This window comes from Herpailurus yagouaroundi, unplaced genomic scaffold (genome assembly GCF_014898765.1).
Source record: "Herpailurus yagouaroundi ecotype Mexico unplaced genomic scaffold, PumYag 196, whole genome shotgun sequence".
NCBI lineage: Eukaryota > Metazoa > Chordata > Mammalia > Carnivora > Felidae > Herpailurus > Herpailurus yagouaroundi.
In genome coordinates this window covers 32150564-32175373 of record NW_024412427.1, presented here as the reverse complement: position 1 = coordinate 32175373, position 24810 = coordinate 32150564, and the positions used below count along the sequence as shown (strand labels likewise).

General features: G+C 40.4%; 1 protein-coding gene across 6 annotated transcripts in view; it reads left to right on the top strand.

Annotated features, from left to right (window-relative positions):
- Window positions 1-24810, top strand: part of RALGAPA2 (Ral GTPase activating protein catalytic subunit alpha 2) — a 329216-nt gene that overhangs the window by 207177 nt on the left and 97229 nt on the right. For 5 of the 6 annotated variants that reach the window (XM_040447849.1, XM_040447847.1, XM_040447848.1 and 2 more), the window contains 5 exons: window positions 2314-3085; window positions 3925-3996; window positions 8355-8478; window positions 10416-10571; window positions 16571-16729. In XM_040447849.1, coding sequence (XP_040303783.1) covers window positions 2314-3085; window positions 3925-3996; window positions 8355-8478; window positions 10416-10571; window positions 16571-16729 — 1283 coding nt within the window. Of the gene's footprint in view, window positions 1-2313; window positions 3086-3924; window positions 3997-5640; window positions 5758-8354; window positions 8479-10415; window positions 10572-16570; window positions 16730-24810 lie in introns of those variants that run through there. The other variant, XM_040447852.1, reaches the window with a different exon arrangement.

Here is a 24810-nt window from a genome sequence, read left to right as displayed (position 1 = left end):
GCAAAATAAGATAAATATTTGGATTATATTTTTTTAATGTTTATTTACTTAGTTTTGAGTAAGAGTGTGAGTGGGGGTGGGGCAGAGAGAAAGGGAGAGAGAGAATCCCAAGCAGGTCCCATGCTGCCAGCACAGAGCCCAACTTGAGACTCAAACTTACAAACCATGAGATCATGACCTGAGCTGAGATCAAGAGTCAAACACTTAACCAACTGAGCATGTCCCGGATTATATTTTTTTAATTATTTGTGGAAGTTACAAGATTGCTTTTTCACAAATGGAGTCTAGATTTTCTCTTTATTTTCCAGGGAACTCACAGGCAGTTAATTTAGCTGAAGTTGCCCAGGGAAGAACAATTTATATTTCACAAATGTTCCCTTTCCTTACTCTTCAGTGCCAAAGATACTTGTTTTTTTTTTACTGGGTGTGTCGTGGTTTATGAGTTGATTGGTGTGACTCCAGTTAACTTCCCACTGTAGAATTCAAACACATTTATTAAAATACAAATTTGTATCTATCTCAAATTGAAAGCACGACCTTTATAAGAGGAAGCAGAGGAAAGTTGCTTTTCCAGTTGTTGTGTGCTTTGGGCTTTACCAAATTGGACCTTTGTCGCTAGTTCCAGAGCCTGCTCCATCCTGTCATCACCATGTAGTGTCTTACACCACGGACTCCTGAGCCCCCAGCTGGCCCTACCTTTGTTGTTTGGGGCATTAACATTTCTGATGGAGCATATATTCATATGGAATGATAAGCATGAATAAAAAGCATCTGTAACTTTTGAAAAAGTTAATATGGACACAAAAGCAAAAGCATTCATAACTGTGATTTCAAGGGAATTAGTTGAGGTGTTTAAATTTCTCAGTTGTCTGGAAATCATACACTCTTCTACGAGTGTCAAGAAGGAGAGTTCAGTGTCAGAGATGGATGTAGATGACCTTTATTTATGAACACTGAAGTTTTTATGTGAAGTTTTATTTTGCATTGAAGACAGATGATTTCTTGTTCATTGAATAGCAAAAATTAAGAAGAAATTCAAGAAAAGTCAGGACAATCTTGTTCTCCTCAGTCATCACACAGAATTTCTTATATTCTAGAATTTGATTGTATATTTCTGGGATTTATACATCATCCACTTGATGTTTTATAGATAAGTCTGTTGAATTTTTACTGTCTGAGAGGGGAGGTATTTAGCACGAGAAAGCATATTTATAATTATTTTAATTAATATTTGATTTTTCATTTTGTGAATTTAGAAACCAAGTATTTCCTAAACCTTTAAGCCAAAAGTATAAGTCTTACTTTGCTTAAATATCTAGTGATATTTTTTGTTGAAATTAAAAGATTTCATTTTCACCTGTGCTTGCATTAATACACAGTTATTTTCTAAATGTGGCAGCGTACAATTTCCCTGACCACTCTGAGGCTTAAGTACTTGCTTCACTCCAAGACCATAGATCAGGTTCTCTGCTTCTTCCTTCCACCTCCAACATTTCACAGGGCACATCTTTACATGCTGTGTCAGTCTTTCTACACAGCCTTAAAAATTTTGTAAGTCACTTGCTCCTGGGCATTTAATCATCAACTGCAAATTTACTTAAACCTTCCAAGTATTTCCATGAGTTAGTTAATATATCCGATTCCATTAAAGATTTCAAATACCCGAATAACAAAACATAAGTTGTCACAGAGATCTTAAAGCACAGTGCTTCAAATCCATCTAAGACGTCAGAGACTTGATTCATTTCCTTATCAGCGTCTGCACTTACCCTGGTGAGGGGAATGAGGTTAATTTCTGGGGCCTGGACCCAGAACCATAGGATCTTTCAGGACAAGGAACTTTCTCTTTTGTTTCCTGTTACATCTACATTTTTTTTTAATTTTTTTTTAACTTTTATTTATTTTTGAGACAGAGAGAGACAGAGCATGAATGGGGGAGGGGCAGAGAGAGAGAGACACACAGAATTGGAAGCAGGCTCCAGGCTCTGAGCCATCAGCCCAGAGCCCGACGCGGGGCTCGACCTCACGGACCGTGAGATCGTGACCTGAGCTGAAGTCGGATGCTTAACCGACTGAGCCACCCAGGTGCCCCTACATCTACATGTTTTTAAGTGTCCCTTTCAGAATGAGATCTTCGTGGAAGTTGGTTGTTTTAGCAATCTATTTAAATTGTACTTTTAATTAAAATAGAATTAGTGTCAAAAAAGAAAATAGATGAAAAAAATTACCAGACTAAAACAAATCCAGTATCCCGAGTACAGATTTTAACCTTCCTTCCCCACTGTCTGGTATGTTGCTTTACCCTGCTCACAGAGCGGAAGAGGAGGAGTTTGGAGTTGATCCCTCTGACCGCCCGCATGGTGATGGCCCACCTGGTGAACCACCTGGGGCACTTCCCACTCCGTGGGGGTCCTGCCGTGCTGCACAGTCTGGTCAGTGAGAACCATGACAATGTACACGCCGAGGCTCCCGAGCTGTCCTCTGAGGTGTTCCGGAGCCCAAACCTGCAGCTCTTTGTGCTGAATGACAGCACCCTCATCTCCTACCTTCAGACACCCGCAGAAGGGCCAGCAAGTGGCTCGCCGGGGGGCGCCTTGTCCGATGTCAGAGTAATTGTGCGGGATATCTCAGGGAAGTACTCTTGGGATGGAAAGGTTTTATACGGACCTTTGGAAGGCTGCTTAGCATCCAGCAGCAGAAATCCTGCATTTCTGATTTCCGGCTGGCATCCTCAAGCTTTGGGAGCTCAGAAAGATTTTTCTCAAACTGAGGAGGGAGAAGATGTGCTTGACAAATTACTTGAAAACATTGGCCACACGAGTCCCGAATGCCTTCTACCATCACAGCTAAATCTAAATGAGCCTTCCCCACCCCCACGAGGAATGACCCGTGACCAAGAGAAGGAAATCATCGAGGTCATTTTGCGCCAGAACGCCCAAGAAGATGACTACATCCAGAGGTGTAACTCTGACTCAGCCATGAAAGTCACCAGCCAGGAGCAGCCCTCACCAGTGGAGCCACGAGGACCCTTTTATTTCTGCAGGTTGTTGCTCGATGACTTGGGGATGAATTCTTGGGACAGAAGGTAACGATTCTTTCTAGACCTTCACCTATTTTATCATTATCTTTGTGTGATTGTTCTTGTTCTCAATTTGAGGTTTGGGAAGCAGAGAATAGAAATGGAGATTTGTCTTTCAGCATTTACAGCTTATTTTCCGCTGCTAAGTTAAAGCTAAAAGTGGAACTAATCATGCTATACTGATGCACAGATTGAATTTCAGCCAGGTCTTGTATATATTAAAGGGTATTGGACATTTTCTGTGTGTGTGTGTGTGTGTGTGTGTGTGTGTGTTTTAATTACTGGTCTGTCCATCATTGATTCTGTCATCACAAAAGATGCAAATGGACTACAAAGATGAGTAAGTCACCATCTCACCTTAGGTCTAGTGAGGGAGGTAGATTTGGCACAACTCTGATGAAAGATAGCATGACACACGAGGCCAAGAGGAACAGTTAATCCAATGGGTAGTGTGGGATGGTGGGGAAGACTGTGGACGGGGGTTGGTTTGAGGTGGACCCTGACAGTGGAGTGGGGTTTCTAAGAACAGAAGTAGGGTAAAGGTATTCATAGCAGAGCTGATAGTGAAAACAGACACAAGCATATAAGTGACACACTCATCTCCTACAGCACCATCCAGTGTCAATGAATGGTGATGGGTGAATTTTGATGCCTTTGAATGTCTTTAAGGAGAATGGAGTTCATTCGGTGGGCTTAGATCACAAATCTTTCGTGAATGAAGAGGGTCATGGATACGTAGATGGATGGATGGATGGATGAATGAATAGGTAGGTTTGTTGATTGATTGGAAAGGGCATAATTGGTCTGTGATTACGTGACTTTTCTTCCATCTCTTTTTTTTATAGAAAGAATTTCCATCTGTTGAAGAAAAATTCAAAACTATTGAGAGAGCTAAAAAATCTGGACTCCCGTCAGTGGTATGTAAAAGTATATCAGACCACTTCATTCCTGTCTGTCTTTGTATGTGCTTGGATGACAGAGCTTTAGGAATGAATGCACCTTCCGAGACACCCAAAAGTCATTCTGTAACTGGAATCTGGTGCCATCTGCATATGCTGTACCTTTGGTGTTTTTACTCTCAAGGAATAACCTTACATGTTTGCTACGCTAAGAAGAGGTCATTGCTCCCACCTAATCTGTGTCTTTGGTTGACAGTGGCAGCCAGTGGACATTCATTCTCATTTAGTCTCTGCAGCTACCTCTTTTTCCAGTGAGGAACAGAGGCTTGCCTAAATCAAACAGCCTACCTACCTGTGCCCTTTACTGACACATACCATGTTGTTTGAACCAAGTGAGTCTGACCTCATAACCCATGCCGTGTGCCTATGCACTGGCATTCTGTAGTTTCTGCTCTACAATGCTGGCAAGCTTAAAAGCAGTGTGTTTTAATTAGTGACTTCCTAGTAGTGAGCCCTATTCTCAAAACTAGTCAAATCTCAGATCTGTCCCTTTTTTCTGTAAAGTCTTAGAAGCAATTCTAAAGATGAACTCATGACCAGTTTTTGATTTGGGGAAATGTGTGCTTCCAAAAACATCTCAGACCCCAGTAAGTGTAGTGCTTGGTACATAACAGGTGATTAAAAGTCTTGAATAAACTGCTTCCTTAATCTTAATTTAAAAAAAAAAACAACTCATTTTTAAAGAAATAGCTTTTTGTTCCTCTTTTAGTCCCCACAGGAATATCATTAGGTATCTCATTACAGATGAAAAACCTGAAGCCATTATTCCTCACACTGCTCTTCATCATATTCAGTTTCCCAGTTGTTGTTACGCTTCTTTTTCTCTGGAGAAATAGAGACCAAATTCTCTGTGGAAACTCTGTGAGGGGTTTCTTGTAAGGGCTTGGGGGTTCATTTCTCTCTCCCTCTTGTCCTCCAGTATTAAACAAGCAGTCACTTGGGTTCCAAACTCAGCTTTTCAAGCATATGCTGAATTATTCCATGCTTCTTAGTATTAAGTGAATACATTGGTATCTTGTAATTGTGGCCAATTTGTTGAGTGTTAATGCACTTTAGTTGCATGAGGTACAATTGAATGAGCTCCCTGGGGTGCTGTTGCTGTAAAATATGGCTTTGGAGGAGCTGATTGGCAAATCCTCTGTCCTTTGATTAACCTTCCCTTAAAACCCCAACTCCTGGATTTAGTGTCTTCTTGACATCTAAAAAAGGTATCAACTTACTTTATTGTAAAGGGTGTTTTCAAGGTTCTTTTTGAAAAAAAAAAGTTGGGGACTCTTTATCTATGGGAAATCTAGACTGTCCCATGTATTGGTTAGTTAGCAGGTAAAAGCATACCTTGTCTCTCAGCTTTTAGTTTGTGTGACTCTATTTCTGAGACCAATTTATTCCCTGCTGTCAAGGCATAGTTCCTGCTTAGCATGTTCTTAGGAAAAGTGTGGCGTCTGTCTTGCAACTCTCATCTCTATACTGTGAAGATAGCAAAGATGTTAAAAAGTATGATGAGTGCACATGCAAATTACAGTGGGCTCCTCTTTTAAATATTAATGCTTCTTGTCACCCCACGGTAAGGTGAAAGTTAAAATCATCTTTTTTCTTTGTTAGGCCTTTTAATGTGACAGCAGAAGGAAACCGAGCCATTCTAGTCTATTCCTAATAAGAAAGAAAAATGCATTCTAATGAAGAAGAGGAAATTGTTGATTTTATGTACGTGTGTTCCTGAATTACCTGCTCCTTCATGCATTGGTGGTGCAGCTTATGGATATGAAGTGCTGTTGCTAATTATCATTTCAAAAGCCTGGCTCTAATAAGACCAGACACAGCGTCTGATCCTAGCAGGCTCTCTGTGGTGCTAACATTTTGGAGGATGTGAAATTTGATGAATGTTTACAGCTAAAGGTCACCTTTCCTCACACCTACATCAGTCAGGCAGTCACTGGGGCTTAGCTCTTGTGCTCCCACATTGAGTTAATGAGGACTCAAGGACCTGTGAACAGCTACAATATAAAAAGCTTGGACTTTGAGGAGCGTCAACAGAAATGTTTCAGATAAACTTGAGATGGTCTTTATACATGCATAAATACATATAGAATAGAGACCAATCAAATGCTGAGGACTTTTTAATATGCAGAAAGAGCTGCAGAAAAAAACTGAGTAACTGTACATGTTCTCCTTTTGTTGAAAGAGTCTTTTAGGTCATAGGTTATGATCTCTGTCATCATCCGAGACCCAAACCCCCAAGTTATTATAGCTCCTAGAATATAAGCCAGGCAGATTATAGACTGCAAATGTGTCCTGCCTGTCACTCAGGGAATATATGGTGTGGCAGTTTCAGGGTTTCCATGCTGCATGAGGACAAGTTTTCTGACAGTGTGAGAGCTCAAGGTCTCTACTGTAGAGCATCAGCCCCCCTTGGATCCATCACCACAAAACTTCCCCCTTCCAGCAGCAACTGTACCTGTGAAGAGAGGTGTCTCCAACCTGTGTGCTCGCACCATGCCAGTCAGGGCATTCAGGATGTCCACCTTCTCCAAGGGCAGCAAGACAGCCTTTATCAAAAGCCTTCAAAATGGACAATGACTGAGATTCCATTTCTATGAATGTATTCTAAGGACATGTTAGAGATAATATGACAATGTCTTTAAAAATGGTAGCAACTTAAATGTCCAATGACAAGGATTTGGGGTAAGGTATATTCATACACTGGAATGTTATACAGCCATTAATAATTTTGTCATACAAGTACATGGTATAAAAGTGTTCCCACTCAACAGTTGTTTTACATGGTGACTTTTATGTTACACATATTTTACACAATAAAAATTAGTGTTCACAAATATTTTAAGTGAAACTTATCAGTTCCAAAACAGGATATAGTGGCTTCTCACTTAATATGTGAAAACACATCCTGAAATAGTAACAGCTGTGATTTCAACATTTAGGCTAAGAACATAAGTGAATTTTTTATTCTTCACTTTCTATATTTTCTAGTTCTTCTTTTCAGTATGCTTATTTTATGTAAACTATGGGGAAAATGAATAAGCTACCTAGATAAATAGAAGGAAAGTGTTCTCCTCCTTGATTTATTTTTATGACTTTTTAGTTGAGTTTCATTTCATTCTGCTTATTAAGTAGAAACATAACTCCTGAAGAAGGAGATATTTGTGACTATATTAAAATCTGGAGCCCAAATTCCACCAGTATAGATATCTAATCAGATTATAGTGTTGAGATGTTGAACAGTTAAGACAATAGAAACATTTCCATATTGCTTGAGCTCTTGATAGTTTTTCAGAATGCAATGCAAAAATAATAAAGATGGAACTGCTCTGGAGGTGGTAATCCAAAATTTTAGAAAATAGAGACTGGAATTAAACTCTTGGGATGATGGGCCATGGAATGAGTGGTTCTCATTGATGAAAACTCTGTTTGAATTAGCACAGTGCCTTCATCCCTAAACTATCACCAAATTGCTGGGTAAAAGTCTAGTTATTTTGACACTTCCCTGCAGGATATAATTTGTAGAAATTGGTTATTAATATATTTATAGCATTGGATTACTGGTCAACAGAGATTTAACTGAGCAGCTACTATGTGCCTATGACCATGCTAGATGTACAAAAGGTAAAAAGGCAGGACTCCTTTCCTCAAAGTGCAGGCCATGTTTACTTGGTTTAATAGCAAAGTGCCCAGAGTCCATCGTGGAGGAAGTGGGTGAAGGGTTTATGTGACCTAAGAGGTTTCCCTGGTCATCTGTCCACCCTACCTTACTCCCTCAGATTAGTCAGAGCAAGGAGTGGGTACCTCTTCACAAAGAAAGTGTTCTGCTTGGAAGAAGTTTCTGTTTCTTATAATAGTTTATAGTCTAGTTTATAGTTCTAATCAGGGAACCAATGTCCTTATCTCAAAGTGTGGTAAGTAAAATATGGGCAGTGACATAGATCTGTTCTCAATTGATATCTATGTGAAGTGCTTTCACATATATTTTTTTGTATATCACATGTTTGAAAGAGTAATCTCAAGAACCAGACTGCCCTGCTTCAGTTCCCTGTCTCCTGCTTGCTCTGTGTGCTTTCTGTTTAATTTTCTGTGCCTCCTTTCAACCACCTCTACAAGGGAAGTGGTGATAATCACTTGTCTCTTTAGAGTGGTTGTGAAGAGCCAATGAGATCACGTGTCGAACCTCCTTAGAACAGTGACTGACCCCTAGTAGATTCTCCGTAAATATAAGCTTTATAGCAGGAGTCATGCTGGCGGTTGTATAGAAATAAAATTTTAAATCTAAGAATTCTAACTCCTTTAAATTTAAAATTTTATAGCCGTGAAACACACAAAATTGCAGTGTTTTACATTGCTGAAGGTCAAGAAGACAAGTGTTCTATCCTCTCCAATGTAAGAGGAAGCCAAGCATATGAAGACTTTGTTGCTGGACTTGGATGGGAGGTAATTCATTTCATTTCAGAGGTGTTTATTGGCCAGCACTATATAAGGACGTGTATAAGCTAGACACCAGTTGTACAAGGTTTTGTATTCAAATCTAGCACATGTAGCATGTGCTACATGTATTGAATTTGACATCTTGTGTTAGTTGCTTTTCAGTACTTCTCACATGAACTTTTGTTTCCCTTTAACTTTTCATAATATTTCATTCACTTCTTGTCAGAATCAAATAGATCGGCTCACTCAGTCATAGACAGTTTGTAGTAAGAGAAGACAAATATGGGTTAAAAAAGCAATGGCTTGGCCAGTGTAGAGACTGGAGAATTAAGCAGTGGCTTGATGGGTGAAAACATGAAGAAAGAGCTGATGAAGTAAAAAACTGGCATGAAAATAGAGTAGAGTAGCTTTGATGCTTCAGCAGCCAACCTGTTTCCCTTAGGGAGATCCCAGGATGACTGATATTGAAAGAATATGCTATTTCTTTGCTAAATGATGCTCATACAGACATATACATTTACACACACACACACACACACACACACACACACACACACACACACAGTCTCTAGGAACATAAATCTAAAGGAAAATATATTTCTAGAATCTAAAAGAACTCAGAGTGGTTATAATGGAAACAGCATATCTGAAATAATTTTCTTATTTTTCCTTACTTTTATTTTGGTTTCTCGGTTATCTGTGCTGTGAGAAACTCTCTGTATGCCTAAATAAGACTTGTCTCTGAGAGCTGAATGTTAGTAAGGAAACTAATATGGAGATGGGTACAGGAGAAGCCTACATCTAGGTGAAAACCATGTACTTTATAAAATGTAAAGTTGATTTTAGTCTAAAAGAGTTATTACGCTTCAGTAAATTGTCCTTCTTACTAATAAGGTGACTTCTTATTTGCTGTAGACTATAGTTAATCATTTAACTAATACACCGTTTAAACCACACATTCTTAACTAGAGTTTTTAGAAAAAACTTGAACATTAATTTAGTGTATATATTGATTGTATTTGTCACAAAAGAGATTCTTCTATTGCTTTTTTTTCATTTGTGTTACAACAGGTGCTTTACTGAAAGAATTCTAGTTTATGAAAAGTTTTAAAAAAAGAGAGAGATCCTAGGCACTAAGAAGTGAGCATTCACACCACAGCTTGAAAAGAATAACTCCCAGACTAGCAGTAGTGGTGTAAATCAGAACAACCCCTTTGAAAGACAGTTTATCAATGGCTGTTAAATTTTAAAACATCTGTGCCCTTTAATATAACATCCCACCAAAACATTTGCTGGAATGGTCCTTGTGGCTTGACCACACCAGCTGTGTTTGAGAAAGCAGAAAATCCCATAAATCCATCAATAGGGTATCTCTTTGTGTGTGTGTGTGTGTGTGTGTGTGTGTGTGTGTATTTATGTAAATACATGTATGTATGTGTATATATATGCATATATACATATACACATATGTATAGGATGGGAAAAAAACTAGAGAAATATGCACCAAACTTTATGTTTATTTTTGAGTGAGAGAAAGTATGAGTGGGGGAGGGGCAGAGAGAGGGAGACACAGAATCCGAAGCAGGCTCCAGGCTCTGAGCTGTCAACACAGAGCTCAATGTGGGACTGGAACCCATGAACCGCGAGATCATGACCTGAGTGGAAGTCGGGCACCCAACCAACTAAGCCACCCATGCGCCCCAAGAAATATGCACCAAACTTTTGATGGTGATTTTCTTAAGCTGGTAGGATTTCAAACCACTTTCATTGTTAATGTTTCTTTCATATTTTAATTTTGTCTAACTTAGTATTACATTTGTTTGTCATCAGGAAGCTATAAAAATGAAAGTAATTAGATTGCTCAAAAAATGGGCATTCCTGCTAGGTGAATGAGGATAACTGATGCTTGACTCTCATTCTTTCCTCTTTGTTACCCTCATCAGGTGGATCTCTCAACCCACTGTGGGTTCATGGGTGGACTTCAGCGCAACGGCAGCACGGGGCAGACTGCCCCTTACTATGCTACCTCGACTGTGGAAGTGATTTTCCACGTTTCAACTCGGATGCCATCAGACTCAGATGATTCACTCACCAAAAAGGTAAGGAGCCTCTTTGAAGACCACACTTAGCCTCCCTGGTTTGTGGGTGAGGGTCTCCTAGTCCAGATCAAAGGCCTTGGCATAACTATGCACTGAGACTGCTTTCCTCTGGATGCAGCTTCAGTATTGCTCTTCTCAAGCTACAGTTGTAGTTTAATCTGAAATATCTAGCTTGGCGCAAACTGGATAAAGAAACAAATGAAAAGCAATCAATCATTTGAGTCTTAAATGCTGAGATTAAGATTTAGGAAAAGAAAGGGGCTTAAATGTTGTTAATTTTGGGTCTTCTCTCACCTGACTATTAACTGACAGAAAATAACATAGCTGACCTCTCAGGTTGGCAGAGGTCATAAGATGACCCTGTACTGATGGAGAGCTGAGAGGCCGGCACCTCTCAAGCTTGCTGGGGGCAATTGGGCAACATCTGCGAAAATGACAAGTGCAAGTATGCTGCAGTCTAAGGGTCCCACTTTCGGCACTGACCTCGTCTCTCTTTCAACTTGGGCCTTCTGGATAGTTTTCTCTAGAATTCAGAGGAAACCTCCTCCACTCTGAGGAACCGCCCCAGGGGAACATGATGCTGAACTTTCTGATATCCATGGTGTTCACTTCAGGTGATTCTCTCTTAGAGGTGAGGAGTTCCTTAACAGAAGAGGAATCTTAGTCTGCGAAGCAAGCCTAGAAATCTGACCCACTTCTGTGAGTTTCCATATGAAAGGAACAACTGTAGCTAGCCTGCTAGTGGGTGGCAGAGCAAGCCTGGAATCCTTACCTCACACCCACTCTCTTCCTGCAAGGATGCACGAAAACTGCAGACAGCACCTGAGTGGATGGGAAGGCAGCTTATTCGGGAGCTAAGTTTGCCATTGGAGGACCTACTGTGTTGGTTATAGCCAGGGTCTGGAGACCAACAGACCTGGGCTTAACTGTGTATCCAGTTACTAGCCCATGCCTCAGTTTCCCCATCTACTAAACGAGATTGAAAACAGCCTGTGTGCCAAGGTTGTTGTGAAATAAATGGATAATGCCTGTGAAACTACTTACCATGGTGCCTAGTCTAAGATCTCTAATGGTCAGCCTTCATCATTGCCCACCAGTCTAATTGAGTCTTTTTCCTCCTGACTCATTAGGAGGTGATTGATATTGGCCAGCAGACCCCACTATTACCTGCCTCATCTCTTTTCTCTGCGGTTTTGTTTTTTACTCACTGCAGCCCCAAATGTTTAGACCACCTACATCGGGGATAGTGGTGCTCATAAAACTTCAGAACTCAGACTGTGGCACAATCACAGACAACTTTCACAGTGTCCAAGTGTCTGGGATGTGCAAAGCATGATGGGCTTTCACTGTCTGGGCCACCTGTTAGCATGGCCTTCCACTGGCCGTGTGTTGTTTCCTGAGCCATGGAGGAGCTGCCTTAGGTCTTGGCCTCCCTGGTGGTGGCGTTCTTAGTGAAGGAGACCCTGCTCTATTTCAGATTACCAAGAGCTTAGGCAAGGCTTACACATCCTTTTTATTTGTAGTACCTTGTAAATTTCTGCTAATCCGCAAATGTGTTGCCATATTCTGATTTTTTTTATGACTGAGAACTATTGTTGTTAATAGGTTTACTTAAACTATTTTTTAATTATTTCCTAAGTAGGATTGTCTTTTTTTCTTTCTTTTTCTTTTTTTCTTTTCTTTTTCTTTCTTTCTTTCTTTCTTTCTTTCTTTCTCTTATTTATTTATTTTGAGAAAAGACATCGTGTTTTCTTGATACAGTGCCTTACTATATAAATAATGTTGCAAGGCTTGGCCTGGTTGAAAGATTCCCTACTGTAATAATCAAAATTCAGCTGATACCTTTTGCAGCTCCTAGATTTAGCATCATTAGTGACAAACTCTCTTTATCAGGATGTCTCACAGCCAGACTGAAAATCAGTCACAGTAACAGCAGCCCACAGTTCCTTGTCTTATTCTAACTAAATTGTCCCTAACAGCTTAAAAATGAGCTGCAAAATTCTAAAGTGATTCATGCTCTCTTCTGCCCCTGTCATGGGGGCACTTTTTCAATTCTGCAATCCGGTTGCAACCCCATACTGAACTCTTGATCCTTCACTGCAGAAATTTGTTAGCTCTAGCTAGATTAGATTTTTCACAGCTAATCTAACTGCTGTAGGGGTTTGCAGAGTGGGGACAGAGCTGTGCTATTGGATTTGTCCAATTCATTTGACTCCAGGACTATAATTGCACTTATGTCTTACAAGGCTTTTATAGCCTCAGGCTGGCCAGCCGCATAAAAAACAAATTGGCAGTGATACAGTACGAGTGAAAAGGGATGAAAGGCCCACATTATCAGTCTCTAGGCAGCACTGTTCTGGCAGGAAGTTTCTTGGTTAATTTACAAATAAAACTTAGATTTTAGGATGGGCACACTGTCAGCTGAACAATGGGGATGTCAGGCCTGACTGTTACTTAGTAAAAGTAGCAGCCGGGCCCACTGAGGAGCAGGAATTCTTCAATCAAACAGACGACTCCTTCTGGAGCCAGCTGGCGATGTAATGCAATTAGTCGGGAAAGGAGGTCAGCCTATTAGGTGTGTACCATGACCAGTGTCACCAGTGCGTGCCGCCTGGCAGCAGCAGGCAGAATGGGCCAGGCAGAGGGACTTTAAAACTCTGTCAGGACGAGAAGTGGCAGGACATGGGGTTGATTTCTTAAGACTTAAGAACCGAGCATTTGTTCCAAGCCTGTTAAGCATCCGCACGTTCTGGAGCCTGTTGTGCAACTGAAGCAGTAGCTGGCATGAATGACAGCTCCATCCCAGGATGAGACTCATCAGCCTCTCCCAGATTACACGAGTCGTGCCAGCTTGACTTGCGTGCATGCAACAAACTCACTGGTGGACTTCAGTTTGGGGGCCTCGATTCTGAATTCTCCAAAACTCACAAAATGACATCTCTGTAATGAAAGCCCCTTTAAACTGAGCTTCCAGAAGCTTCATGGAAGTTTCCAGAGTGTTCCTTCATATTCTGACATGGTAGACAATTTGGCCAGGTTAGTTTTACTTGTTTCACCTGCTTGTGTTCTTGTCTGAGGTGGAAGAGGGCATGTGTTTGCTCCTTGCTCCAGATCTATCAGTCAGTAGGTCCTGTGGCCTTAGCTCTGAGTTTTGCGAGTTAGCTAATGAAACTATAACTTGTCCAGAGATCTGGGGCACATGACATTGAAAGCAGCTTTGAAAGAATGAATATTGTATCATTGCCACACAAAAATAGCCTTTCCTTACCTACAAAAATGCCACACTGGGAGGACAGGTCTCCCTGGCTGTGGTTCTGAGACCACAGCCCAAACAGAGTTATGAAAGACTTGCTTGGATTATATAATTGAGGAACCTAATTGAGAAAGGCACAGTAAGTGCTAAAGTTCAGTAATCACTGTACTACCTAATGCCTTGCAGCTTATACTTCTGGATTGAGAGGAGCCATCACAGGCATTAGGGTGCTGGCATTAGGTGGTAGCCCCACATTTGAAGGGTATTCAGTAGATATGTTCTTCCCATTCTGACTTTAGTGCCAGCATTATATCAAGGGGCATATAACCACCTAGAAGGTTGCTTCTCTTTATAGGATGAGAGTAGCCCCACTATCACAATTACCTTCTGCCGGTCTAAATTCCTCCCAAAATTTCAGTTTGATACTATTCCTATTTCCCTTGAAAACATGCCTCTACTGTGCTGCTGGTGATGCTGGCTACCATGTTTTTACTCCAAAAGGATTGAATTTCAGGAGTGTGTTGTGAGGGCCTGGCATGTTCTATTAAAAAGGAAAGAGAAAAGAGAGGTGGAAATAGAGAAACATAGAGAGCTGTTCAGTGTTGCTGTGAGAACCCAGTGTCTTTTTTTTTTTCTTTTAACTATTTATGGGTAGAATGGGTTGGCTACACCTTTCACCTTCTACCCTTCTAGCCTTTACATGTCAGAGGGGGAGAAGAAGAAAAAAAGAATCATACTAGATAATTTTATATTTAGAAAGTCTTAGGCACCATTAAATTGTTCTGGATCATCATGACTCGTACTGAATACCCACAGTTACATTTGTCCCAGAGTTCATGTTCAGAATAGTTGAATCAGGCACCCCTCACTGTAGGGGCCACCTGCAGATACACCTGTCCCTCCCTAGAGCAAAGGTACTGGCGTAAGTCTTTTTTAAAAAAAAATTGACTTAGGGGCGCCGGGGTGGCTCAGTCGGTTGAGCGTCCAACTTCGGCTCAGGTCATGATCTCACTGTCAGTGAGTTCGAGCCCCGCGTCGGGCTCTGTACTGACAGCTCAGAGCCTGGAACTGTTTCAAATTCTGTGTCTCCCTCTCTCTCTGCCCCTCTCCCACTCATGCTCTGTCTCTCTGTCTCTCTCTCTCTCTCTCTCTGTCAAAAATAAATAAACATTAAAAAAAATTGAGAGTAAAAAAAAATTGACTTTCCCAGAAACATGAAAGAGTGAAGAATAAGAAATCATTGCAGCAAACCAACTTCCTTTAACTTTGTAAATGGAAAGGAGGCCATGTTGGGGGTCACCTTGGATTTTTCTTTTGTGATCAAATAGTCTATAAAGAAAATTGTATTTATGCGATCATGTTTTAAATATATGATATTCCAGAGCATCCCCTTTTTTGCATTTTTTTTCATGTTTTGTATCTTAACACAAAACGAAAACGTTACCTTTCGCACAACATCCCTGTTTGATTAACGGTGCCCCTGAATTTAGTCATGTTTGGGGGGGTTCGTCTATTAAATAAGCTAGGAAGCCAGAAATACTTTTTTCGTGGTGGTAGATAGCATTCTCCTGCAGTGTGTGGGAGAACCAAACCTTAGATTTTCCATAGGTGTCCAAGGACCTTCACCAGTCAGCTTTTATGGTTGTAGGACTTCAATTTTGGCCAACATTTTAGTCTTTATAATCTAGTTTCTTTTAGTCACATTTTCAGGCTTATTTCATCTGTGGCTTTCTCCAGCCCAGGATGTGCAGTCATTATGCAGGAGCTTTATCAAAGACGTTCTTGGGTCTGAAGAGCTTGGCCCAGGAGGAAGTCTCAAAGGGCCCCTTCCCCTGCTCAGAGAGGCCAGGAGTCTCTGACTTGTTTTTGGACTTGATGGCCTCTTTGTGTATAAAATGACAAAAACAGTGGGCCACACTATCTGAGCTGTGGCAGTACACCTGGCTTAGGTGGCTGTGAGCAGTAGGAATGGCACTGAGAGGCCTGGCCAGGCCCGCCGTGCTGCTCACTGTTCATGTACCTTGTATAGGTGCTGTCTTTGCCTTCCTGAGCCCCATCTCCTTCTTGTCACGTAACAGAAAGATGATGTCTCCTGCCTCAGAGAGTACGCGGAAAGGCTAAAGAAAATAATACATGCGAACATACTTTCTGGATAGGAAGGCACTCTTTGAAGGCTAGGTACTAGTGTTCTTATTAAATTGAAGTCGTGTTTATTAGTTTCTTAAACAAAGGTAATTTATGCAAACTTTTTCTTAAACCTTTGTCACAAATCTAGTTCTTATACATTTGGTAATTGTGTTAGAGTGGCTTATGTTCTCTTGTATTCAAATTTTTTTCTTAATAACCATCGAATTAAGAATGTTATGAAGCCGTATTGTAATATGGAATAAAAGGATCATGTTGTTAATTGTTTAGAAACACGCTCAGCAATATGAAACATAAGGCTTTAATGCAAGAGTAAAATTCAATTTAACAAAATCCTCGAAAAGGTGTTGTCCCCATCCAGGCATAACGTACCTTCTGTGCTTCTATGCATCATCTCAATGCTAGTGTAGTTCATAAAAAGTGAGAGGTGTTTTCATGTACTTGTGTTTTTTTTAATCCTCATAGAAGACAGCAGTGTTATACCTTTGTTTGGTAGTGAAATACTTTTGCCTCTGAGTATTATAATTCAATTTGTAAGCCACGACCCCTCATAAACTGCTGTTATCACTCTGATTAATAAAGAGCCAATTGGCCATTGCAGCTTCGTCACTTGGGGAATGACGAGGTCCACATCGTCTGGTCTGAACACTTCAGGGACTACCGCAGGGGCATTATCCCGACTGCCTTTGGAGACGTTTCAATCATTATTTACCCAGTGAAGAATCACATGTTCTTTATCGCGATCACGAAGAAACCCGAGGTACGTTTTCACCGCATTATCACGCTGACTCATACAGCATTTGCCATACAATTCACTGTTCTTGAGAAACAATGATATAAATATGTTAAAGGGGACTTTTGTCCAACTGGTGAATGTCTCACATGTATCTGAATTACACATGCTATAAAGAAATTCAGTATGAATTGAGATTTTCAGAGTATCTTTCCTCATGAGCACAGAATTCTGTATTTTATTGCTAGACTCTTTAAAAATTAGAACATAAACACATTCATGATATTTTAAATGTTTTAAATTTAATTTTTTTTAATTAAAAAATTTTTAATTTTATATCTGGGACACATTGATTAATAATAATAATAATAATAATAAGAGTTGAAAGAACCCCATGTCACATCAAGCATTTTGTGGCTGGCCACGGGTACAGAATTCGACCTGGCATGACAAACAGGCACTGCTCACCGAGCCTCTGACTGCTGCTAATAGGGGTCAATCCTGAAGGATTGCAGGCATGTCTGTGAAGAGGTTAGGCCTCTGCAACACAGCCCATGTGATGACTTTTAACAATTGAAGCACCTTGCCACTGGATCAATGCAACCATGTCAATTGGTATCGATCATGGGAATGGCTGGAACAATCCAATGGTTATGTGCCCTGTAGTAAATTGGCTGGGGCTTCGATCCTTGCCATGCCTTTACTGGTATTTTAGCCATGCTTTATATAATGACTTGTTTTTGTGTTGGAATTATTAATAGAAGGGTTCATTTTTAAGTTTTTAATTAAATGTTAGGCATAGTTAAGTCACTCCTCAAGAAAACAACTTCATGCTCTAGCTTGGTATTAAGTGTGATCTTCATTTTTGTTCCAAATTGTTCTACTAAAGAGGTTAAAAGTTACCATTCTAAACCCTCTGTTTTTGAGCTTTAAAATAAGCGGTAACTGTCATTTACTGGGATTTTAATATAATCTTTGGTGTTAAAGCTGTAAGCATTAAAGAGCTAAGAAATGAAAGGTGCTTCAAACCGTAGCTGGCTCAGAGTAAAAGCTGTTGGATATTATTACTATTACTGCTGTTATTTTTCTATTACAGTCACTACCATGAAAAGAGAGTAAATAATGAATCCCAAGTGTAACATGCTTATCATTTCTCAGTCTAGACACAGTGTGGGTTACCTTCTGAATTTAGGAAAGTCTCACTCTGGCCGGTGAGGCGCCTGACATAAAGAAAATCCTCTTTTCTATTCAGGGAGTGAAGATGCCTCAAGTTCTTCATAGTAAATATTGGTGTTATCTTTCTTTTTTTTTTTCCTATTGTTTATTTATTTCAGAGAGGGAGACTGCACACATGCGTGCATAGGAGGGGCAGAGAATGGGATACAGAGAGAATCCCAAGCAGGCTCCATGCTTTCAGCACGGAGCCTGACGTGGGGCTTGATCCCACAAACCATGAGATCATATCCTGAGCTGAAATCAAGAGTCAGACACTTAACTGACCCCTTGGTGTTATATTTGATTCATGTTTTTGTGTGTGTGAAGTTTTCGCTCTCGTGTAAGAAAATGGCCTTGAGTGCTAATAACATTTGTGTCTGTCCAGGAAGAACACTAACGTTTTCAGCAGAAAACATTAATAATTAGATTCAGTGTCCTATAGCTTCCAAATCGAGAAAATGTGGTTCTTTAATACTTAGTATGGATTAACTGGCTTCATTAGTTCATTTTCAACATGGCCCTGTAAAACATCATTTAGCATCCTAAAAACATCTCCTTTATTTTTGTAGTAAATAAAGAAATATAAAAGGTATTTCAATTCATTTTATAGTGTGAAGAGTGACACTTTAAACTTTCTTTGAAAGTGATTTTTAAAAAGGTATTAAATTTTTAACACATGAAAACAAGTACTAACATACCTTTTTAAAATTTCTTTAGAGAATGTAAGTTTTATAAATTTGGTCATAAATTTTGACAAGATGAATTGAGCAAATCGCTGTCTTAATATTTCAATTCAAAAAGCCTAAAGGGAAGAAGAGAATAATGGCCAACTGAAAATTTAGCGTTATCCCCACATTTAAAGTACAAACCATTACAATGTAATAAAATTAATCCAGACATTTCCAGGGCAAGTGTGGCTGACCTTTTGTTCACCAACCACTGACCCCAGGGTGAATGCAAGAGGCTTGTGGAGGGAAAGTCTGTTTGTTTGGCTTCAGTCCCTGGTATTTAAATTGCATTCCCTAATCAAATGAAAAGGCTGTCCTCTCTATCAGGTTACAGAATCCATGGCAACATTTGGCCTTTTATATCCATAATGTTAGCCTTTTTGTTTGCATCTAAGTAGAGACACCTGGAGCAATGTTAACATTAACCGATTTAGCATTAATAGCTTCATTATATAAGAATTTCTGATCAGATAGCTGTTACTTTTGTTATATTGCTTCAGCTTGTATTGTTGTCATTTTTTATCTCCCTGCTTGGCAACCAGGCAATGATTTGCAAATTTTTTTTGTCTTGATTAATTAAGCAATATAATTATCAGTAACCGTGATGCAGTCTTTGCTCAACAAAGCTTCTGAGAGAAAACAATGGTAAGTCTGTTAGTATGAATGCATTCCACGCGTCCCAGATGCATGAGGATATTATGGACAATGAGGGGAAAGGCCGCCTGTGAGCGAGGACAAAGGGTGCCACGCAGACTCGACACACTGCACATACCGCCAGGGACATGCTGCGGGCTCCCTGGGACACAGACGCCTCGTTAGATTACAGCTAGTCAGCAGAGATTAATTCTCAGCCATTTGGTGCAATAATTTACCCATTCCCCAGTCTTTTAACTAGTGCTCCTCACTGTGGAAGTAAAGGCTTTGTACTCAAAAGGTTTATTTAACCTTGCCTACTTTTACGGGTCTCCACCAAAATTGTTATTTTTGTTTAAAAATTGTATTGATGCAGCCACTTGAAATTGAGGAATATGCTTTTGGAGGAGGACAGGATTATGCACAAGTTTCAAAAATTGTAGGTAGAGTCAAAGGCATTTCTTTTAGCACCTGTATATTTCAGCTGAATATAGTATGACTCTGGTCTAAGTCCATTTATTTTACTGGTCTCTGGGCAGCCATACTTCTCTAAGAATAATTTTAATCCTTTTTTAGGAGGGGGGGAAAAAAACCTCATCAGTACACAAAAGTCCTGCTCATTGGGTAGAGTCATGCATATTCAAATTGTACTTTCATTCACTCAGCCTCATTAATAGCGTATGTAATAATGTAGGGCTATTTGTAATACAAGCTCACAGGCAGCATTGCTTCCAAGTCCTTTGAAATTTAACATATTTCGCTTTTTCATTCCATACACCTCCCTTAAATATACAAATTATGTGCCTGGCAGAATCCGCCTCCTCTTAATAATACACAGCACTTGCGAAATGGTATGTTGAAGAAATGTGGGTGTGCTTGTGTGAGCACAGAAAACCCTTGCATCTGAGAGGCCACTCACTTCTTGAGCTTTTTATTGAACTTAAATAAATAAATAAATAAATAAATAAATATCAGTGTGTTTAGCCACATGATTTCATTGCTAAATTACTTTCAAAGTAAGTTCACCTCTATAAACATTGACACAGTAGTCTTTGGTCACAGAAAAGAAATGTGCTGCTATCAGATTGGGCTTTTTTTTTTTACTTCTACTTTTATTACTAAGTCAGGGAAGATTTGCATATAGAGCAGAACATGAGTGCCTAAAAGTGTTTATTCTGTAAAAAAGGGGTTCATAAAGCTTCCATATTGCAGTGAGGACCCGTGTTGCTTATCTTTTTCAGTAACTGAAAATAATTTTGATGCTCAAAACATTTTTGCCTTTATGAATTTGTGAAGGTAGGTTTCAGTGTTTCTGTCATGTTTACCTCCAGGCACATTAGTGACTGGCTAGCGACTGGCCAGAGGGCGGATGTGCTGAAGCAGCCTTGACCAGGAGCAGTTAAGACAAGAGGCAGCTTTGGTGAAGCCAAGGGTCCTCTTCATCACCTCAGCCAGAATGACAGTTTTGTAAATGAAAAGACGTGTTAATGTCCTCCAACCTCTACTTTCTTGGCCCTGGTATATTTGGACGTGGGAGAAAAATGGATGATTCAGTCACTTCTGAGCAGTATAGGCAGGAAAGAATGCTAGGAGACCGGGTAGGGGGCCAGGGTTCCAGTTCCTGTGCTGCCACAAGTGGGTGGGGTGTCTTGGGCAGGTCTCTTAATTTCTTTGGACTTTTATTTCCTCAGCTGTAACACTCACTGGGGACAGAGGTCTCTCTGCAGTCCTTTTTAGGGATTTTAAGTGCCCCTTTAAGATGATGGGCCCTGTTGGATCATCCTGTTCCCAGATGCCTGTCCTTTCCCCAAGCTGCCCCAATTCACCACGTTGCTGTCAAGGTGGTATTTGGCTTCCTTGCAGGCTCAGCAGCTACTGGGAGTGTGTGACTGTATGCACATGTGCATGCGTGTGCGCATCCCTCTTTAGGAAGGCAGCTAGCCCAGGACCTTCACCTGGAGCCAGTGCCTAGAAATGCTGGTTAAGGTTGATCCACCAGAAATCATAAGGGCATTTGCAGATGCAAGGTCAAGAATGGCCAGTATTTGCACCTGTGTTTGAAAGGAAATCTTTTACTAGTGTGGCTTCATTATATATGGACTATGTTTCACTGCAACATGGTTATGGAAATTTCTTTTTATTTCATATGTGTAATTTTCTTAAATATTTGTCTCAACCCCAACCAAATAACCTTTTTGAGATTAAGTCATATCCTTTAAAACACTCTGGGAAATTCTCAGGGAAAATAACTTGTTAACTTCCTAATATGTGAAGAAGCATTTATTTTGAAAGAAAACTGAGGGGCACCTGGGTAGCCCAGTCAGTTAAGCATCTGACTCTTGGTTTCAGCTCAGGTCATAATCTTGCAGCTTCATGGGTTCGAGCCCCGCATTCGGCCCAGTGTTGGCACTGTGGAGCCTGCTTAGGATTCTCTCTTTTCCCGTCTCTCTCTGCCTCTCCCCCACTTATGCTGTCTCTGTCTCCCTCAAAATAAATAAATAAATAAAAAGATAACTGAAAACACTGAATAACCAGAATTTACTGAAATACATTATTTTTTTTTTTAAGATTTTATTTTTTTACGTAATCTCTACACCCTACATGGGGCTTGAACTTACAACCCCGAGATCAAACATCACATGTTCTACTGACTGAGCCAGCCAGGCACCCATAAGATACACTATTAAATGGGTTACTGCAATAGATTCTGTTTTGGTAATTTATTGTTAATTGTTATTGGGGCTTTCTTAGTAAAGGAATGACATTGGGAACTTGGGGAAAGGCAGCTGTCATTTGCAGATGTTATATCAAAAACAAATTTCTTCTCTACTTCATTGCCACTCCTAATTAGAGGAATTCCCTGGATACAAGGGATTTATATTATTTCTTTTGTCCGGTTTTTGAAAGACTATCTGAGTCACCCACAAGCAGTTGCCAAAGAATAATAAAGAACATTTATTTATATGATAAGCCTCAATACAGATGGAAAAAAATCTATAGCCTATTATTAACTCTGAGCTCCTGTTTTATCCTTTACAACAATTTAGCTATTGAGAATTCTTTCTGCATTGATTTCTCTCAAAAGTTGGCATTGTTTTCCCTTTTTTTTTTCAGTTGTCCTTTGATATATACGTCTCTCTCTCTCCTTTGCCTTATCCTTATCCTCCCTCCCTCGGCAGCCAGAGCCAGCTTACGTGAACATACACCGAGTGGCAAATGGTAGAGCCCGTTTTGTGTCAGAAACCAAGACCTCTGAGCTGCCTCTGTAGGAAGGGCCTTCTGGACAAGAGACCAGACGTGTTCTCCCCATCCTTTGGTCAGGGTGTCACAAGCACACAGAACTCCTCTGTGAGAAGGAAACAAGGCCACTGCCCCTGGAATCCAAGAACTTACCCTGAAAGGCTTATTTTCTGTGCTGTCCTTCATTAGCTTGTTGTTTGTTGTTGTAGGGGGTTTTGTTGTCTGGGTTTCTTCATACGTACTTCCATTACGTGTCACTGATTATGGACTGCTTTTAGCATAAATTGTAGGAAGAATTGCACTTATTGGGGCGCCTGGGTGGCTCAGTCAGTTAAGCGTCCAACTTCGGCTCAGGTCATGATCTCACAGTTCATGAGTTCGAGCCCCGCGTCGGGCTCTGTGCTGACAGCTCAGAGCCTGGAGCCTATTTCAGATTCTGTGTCTCCCTCTCTCTCTGCCCCTCCCCTGCTCAAGCTCTGTCTCTCTCTGTCTCAAAAATAAATAAACATTAAAAAAAATTAAAAAAAAAAAGAATTGCACTTATTATCTAAGGAATATATTTAAAATTCTTTTAAGTGTGGTGTTACTAAAAATAGGAAGGGTTATTCTTTCTTATTTTTTTATTTGTTATAATTGTCACCTGGACTGGGCAACACTGAATAATTTTAGACTGCAAATAGCTCCTTGATTTTCCTCTTTGGAATAAAGATGCCCACTTCCCCTAACCCTGCAAGTACTGAGGAGAGACACTCATTTGTTATAATTAGTAAAACTAATAGTTTCATCCTTCTTTGTTCCTGTCTGAGTCTCCTCAAGTGTGACTCTTCCTCTGTTTCTAGGTGCTGATCTCAAAATAGGTTTAGCCAATCTTGGCAGTTTTTACATCTCTGTGTTTTAACTGTGGAGCCTTTTCTCAGACCCACTAAATGGAAGAAGAGGTGTAGCAGCAGAAGCCTGCTCAAGACCTAAGACCACACCATAGCCCTTTCATCCTGGCCTTTCAGGCATCTCCATGAAGCAAATGATAGCCAGTCACAATGTGACCTTGTTCTAGAAATGTACAGCGGGGACAACAGACTTGGTTAATGGCCAGTGGTCAGAGCCTCAGGATCTGGACACCTTCTGTCAGTCATTCAGGCAGCATATCTATTAAGGCTGCTTCATGCCAGATACTGTGTCAAGGGCTGGCAATCTCATACTCCCGGAATCCCAGTTTTAGTAAGGGAGACAGCCAACAAGTAAGTAAGTAAACGGTTCAATTAGAGACTTTCAGATAGGAGCTTTGGTGTTATAAAGAAGATAAAACAGAGTGATAGGATGGACCAGAAGGCGGCTGCTTTAATTCATGTAGGGTGAATTCTAGTTTCCAATCCAGCATGTAGGGAACTTAGAAGTCATCACTCCCATTCTAACAACATGAGAAAAGCTGAACAAACTGAAAATCAACAACTCTTCTTTGATGCATCAGAGAATTGAAGTCACAAGGAAAATCACTGCTCCCAAAATTGTAGTGACAGAGAGTCACAACTTGCCATAGCAGAAGGCCAGGAACAGAAACCCCTGGGGAATCAATGACAAGACAGGAAAATGTCAGCTCTAGTTTACCGATTGCTGGAGGCTCCATGTACACAAATTTGAGAGTTAGAGTCAAGAGGGGCCTGGTCTTTGGGAGACCCCCACACTTTTGTGTGTTTTCCCTCTAGGAGTCCTACCACTTTCTCACAAAACCTACCATTTTTCTCACATGATGAGGAAAAACCCATCATGCTTCAGTAGAGGGAGGGAAAGAAGCCATTTTGAAATACACCTAGAGCATTCTGTTCTTCTGAATGAGATCTGTCCTCAAGAGGAAGTGTTTTACCAGAGCCTTACCTACTGGGGTTTTACCAGAACCAACTCAAGCTCCCTCTAGCTTTGCTGTCTCACATAAGGAGGAAGTATGTGTGTTTGGCAGGGAGTGGGAAGCACTTGTGAAGGTCCCAGCCCAGAGACACAGGCTCACTGAGAGACTGAGACCTGATCATAGGTCTGTGGGACACTTCTCCCCCACACCTTATCACTACATCAAAAGGACATTTGTACACTAACAACTGAAAGAACCGCACATCTAAGACCTTGTTTAAGAGGGACAGGGGAGACAAAAACACGGGCATACAAGGAGATTTTAGCCTTTGACACCATCATCTGCAGCTTCAGCAGACAATAAAGACAGCCTAACTCCGAGACAGACAAACATAAAGTGTCACACTAAAGACTGATTTACTTCAGTTCCTCTTACATGGTATATTCTAT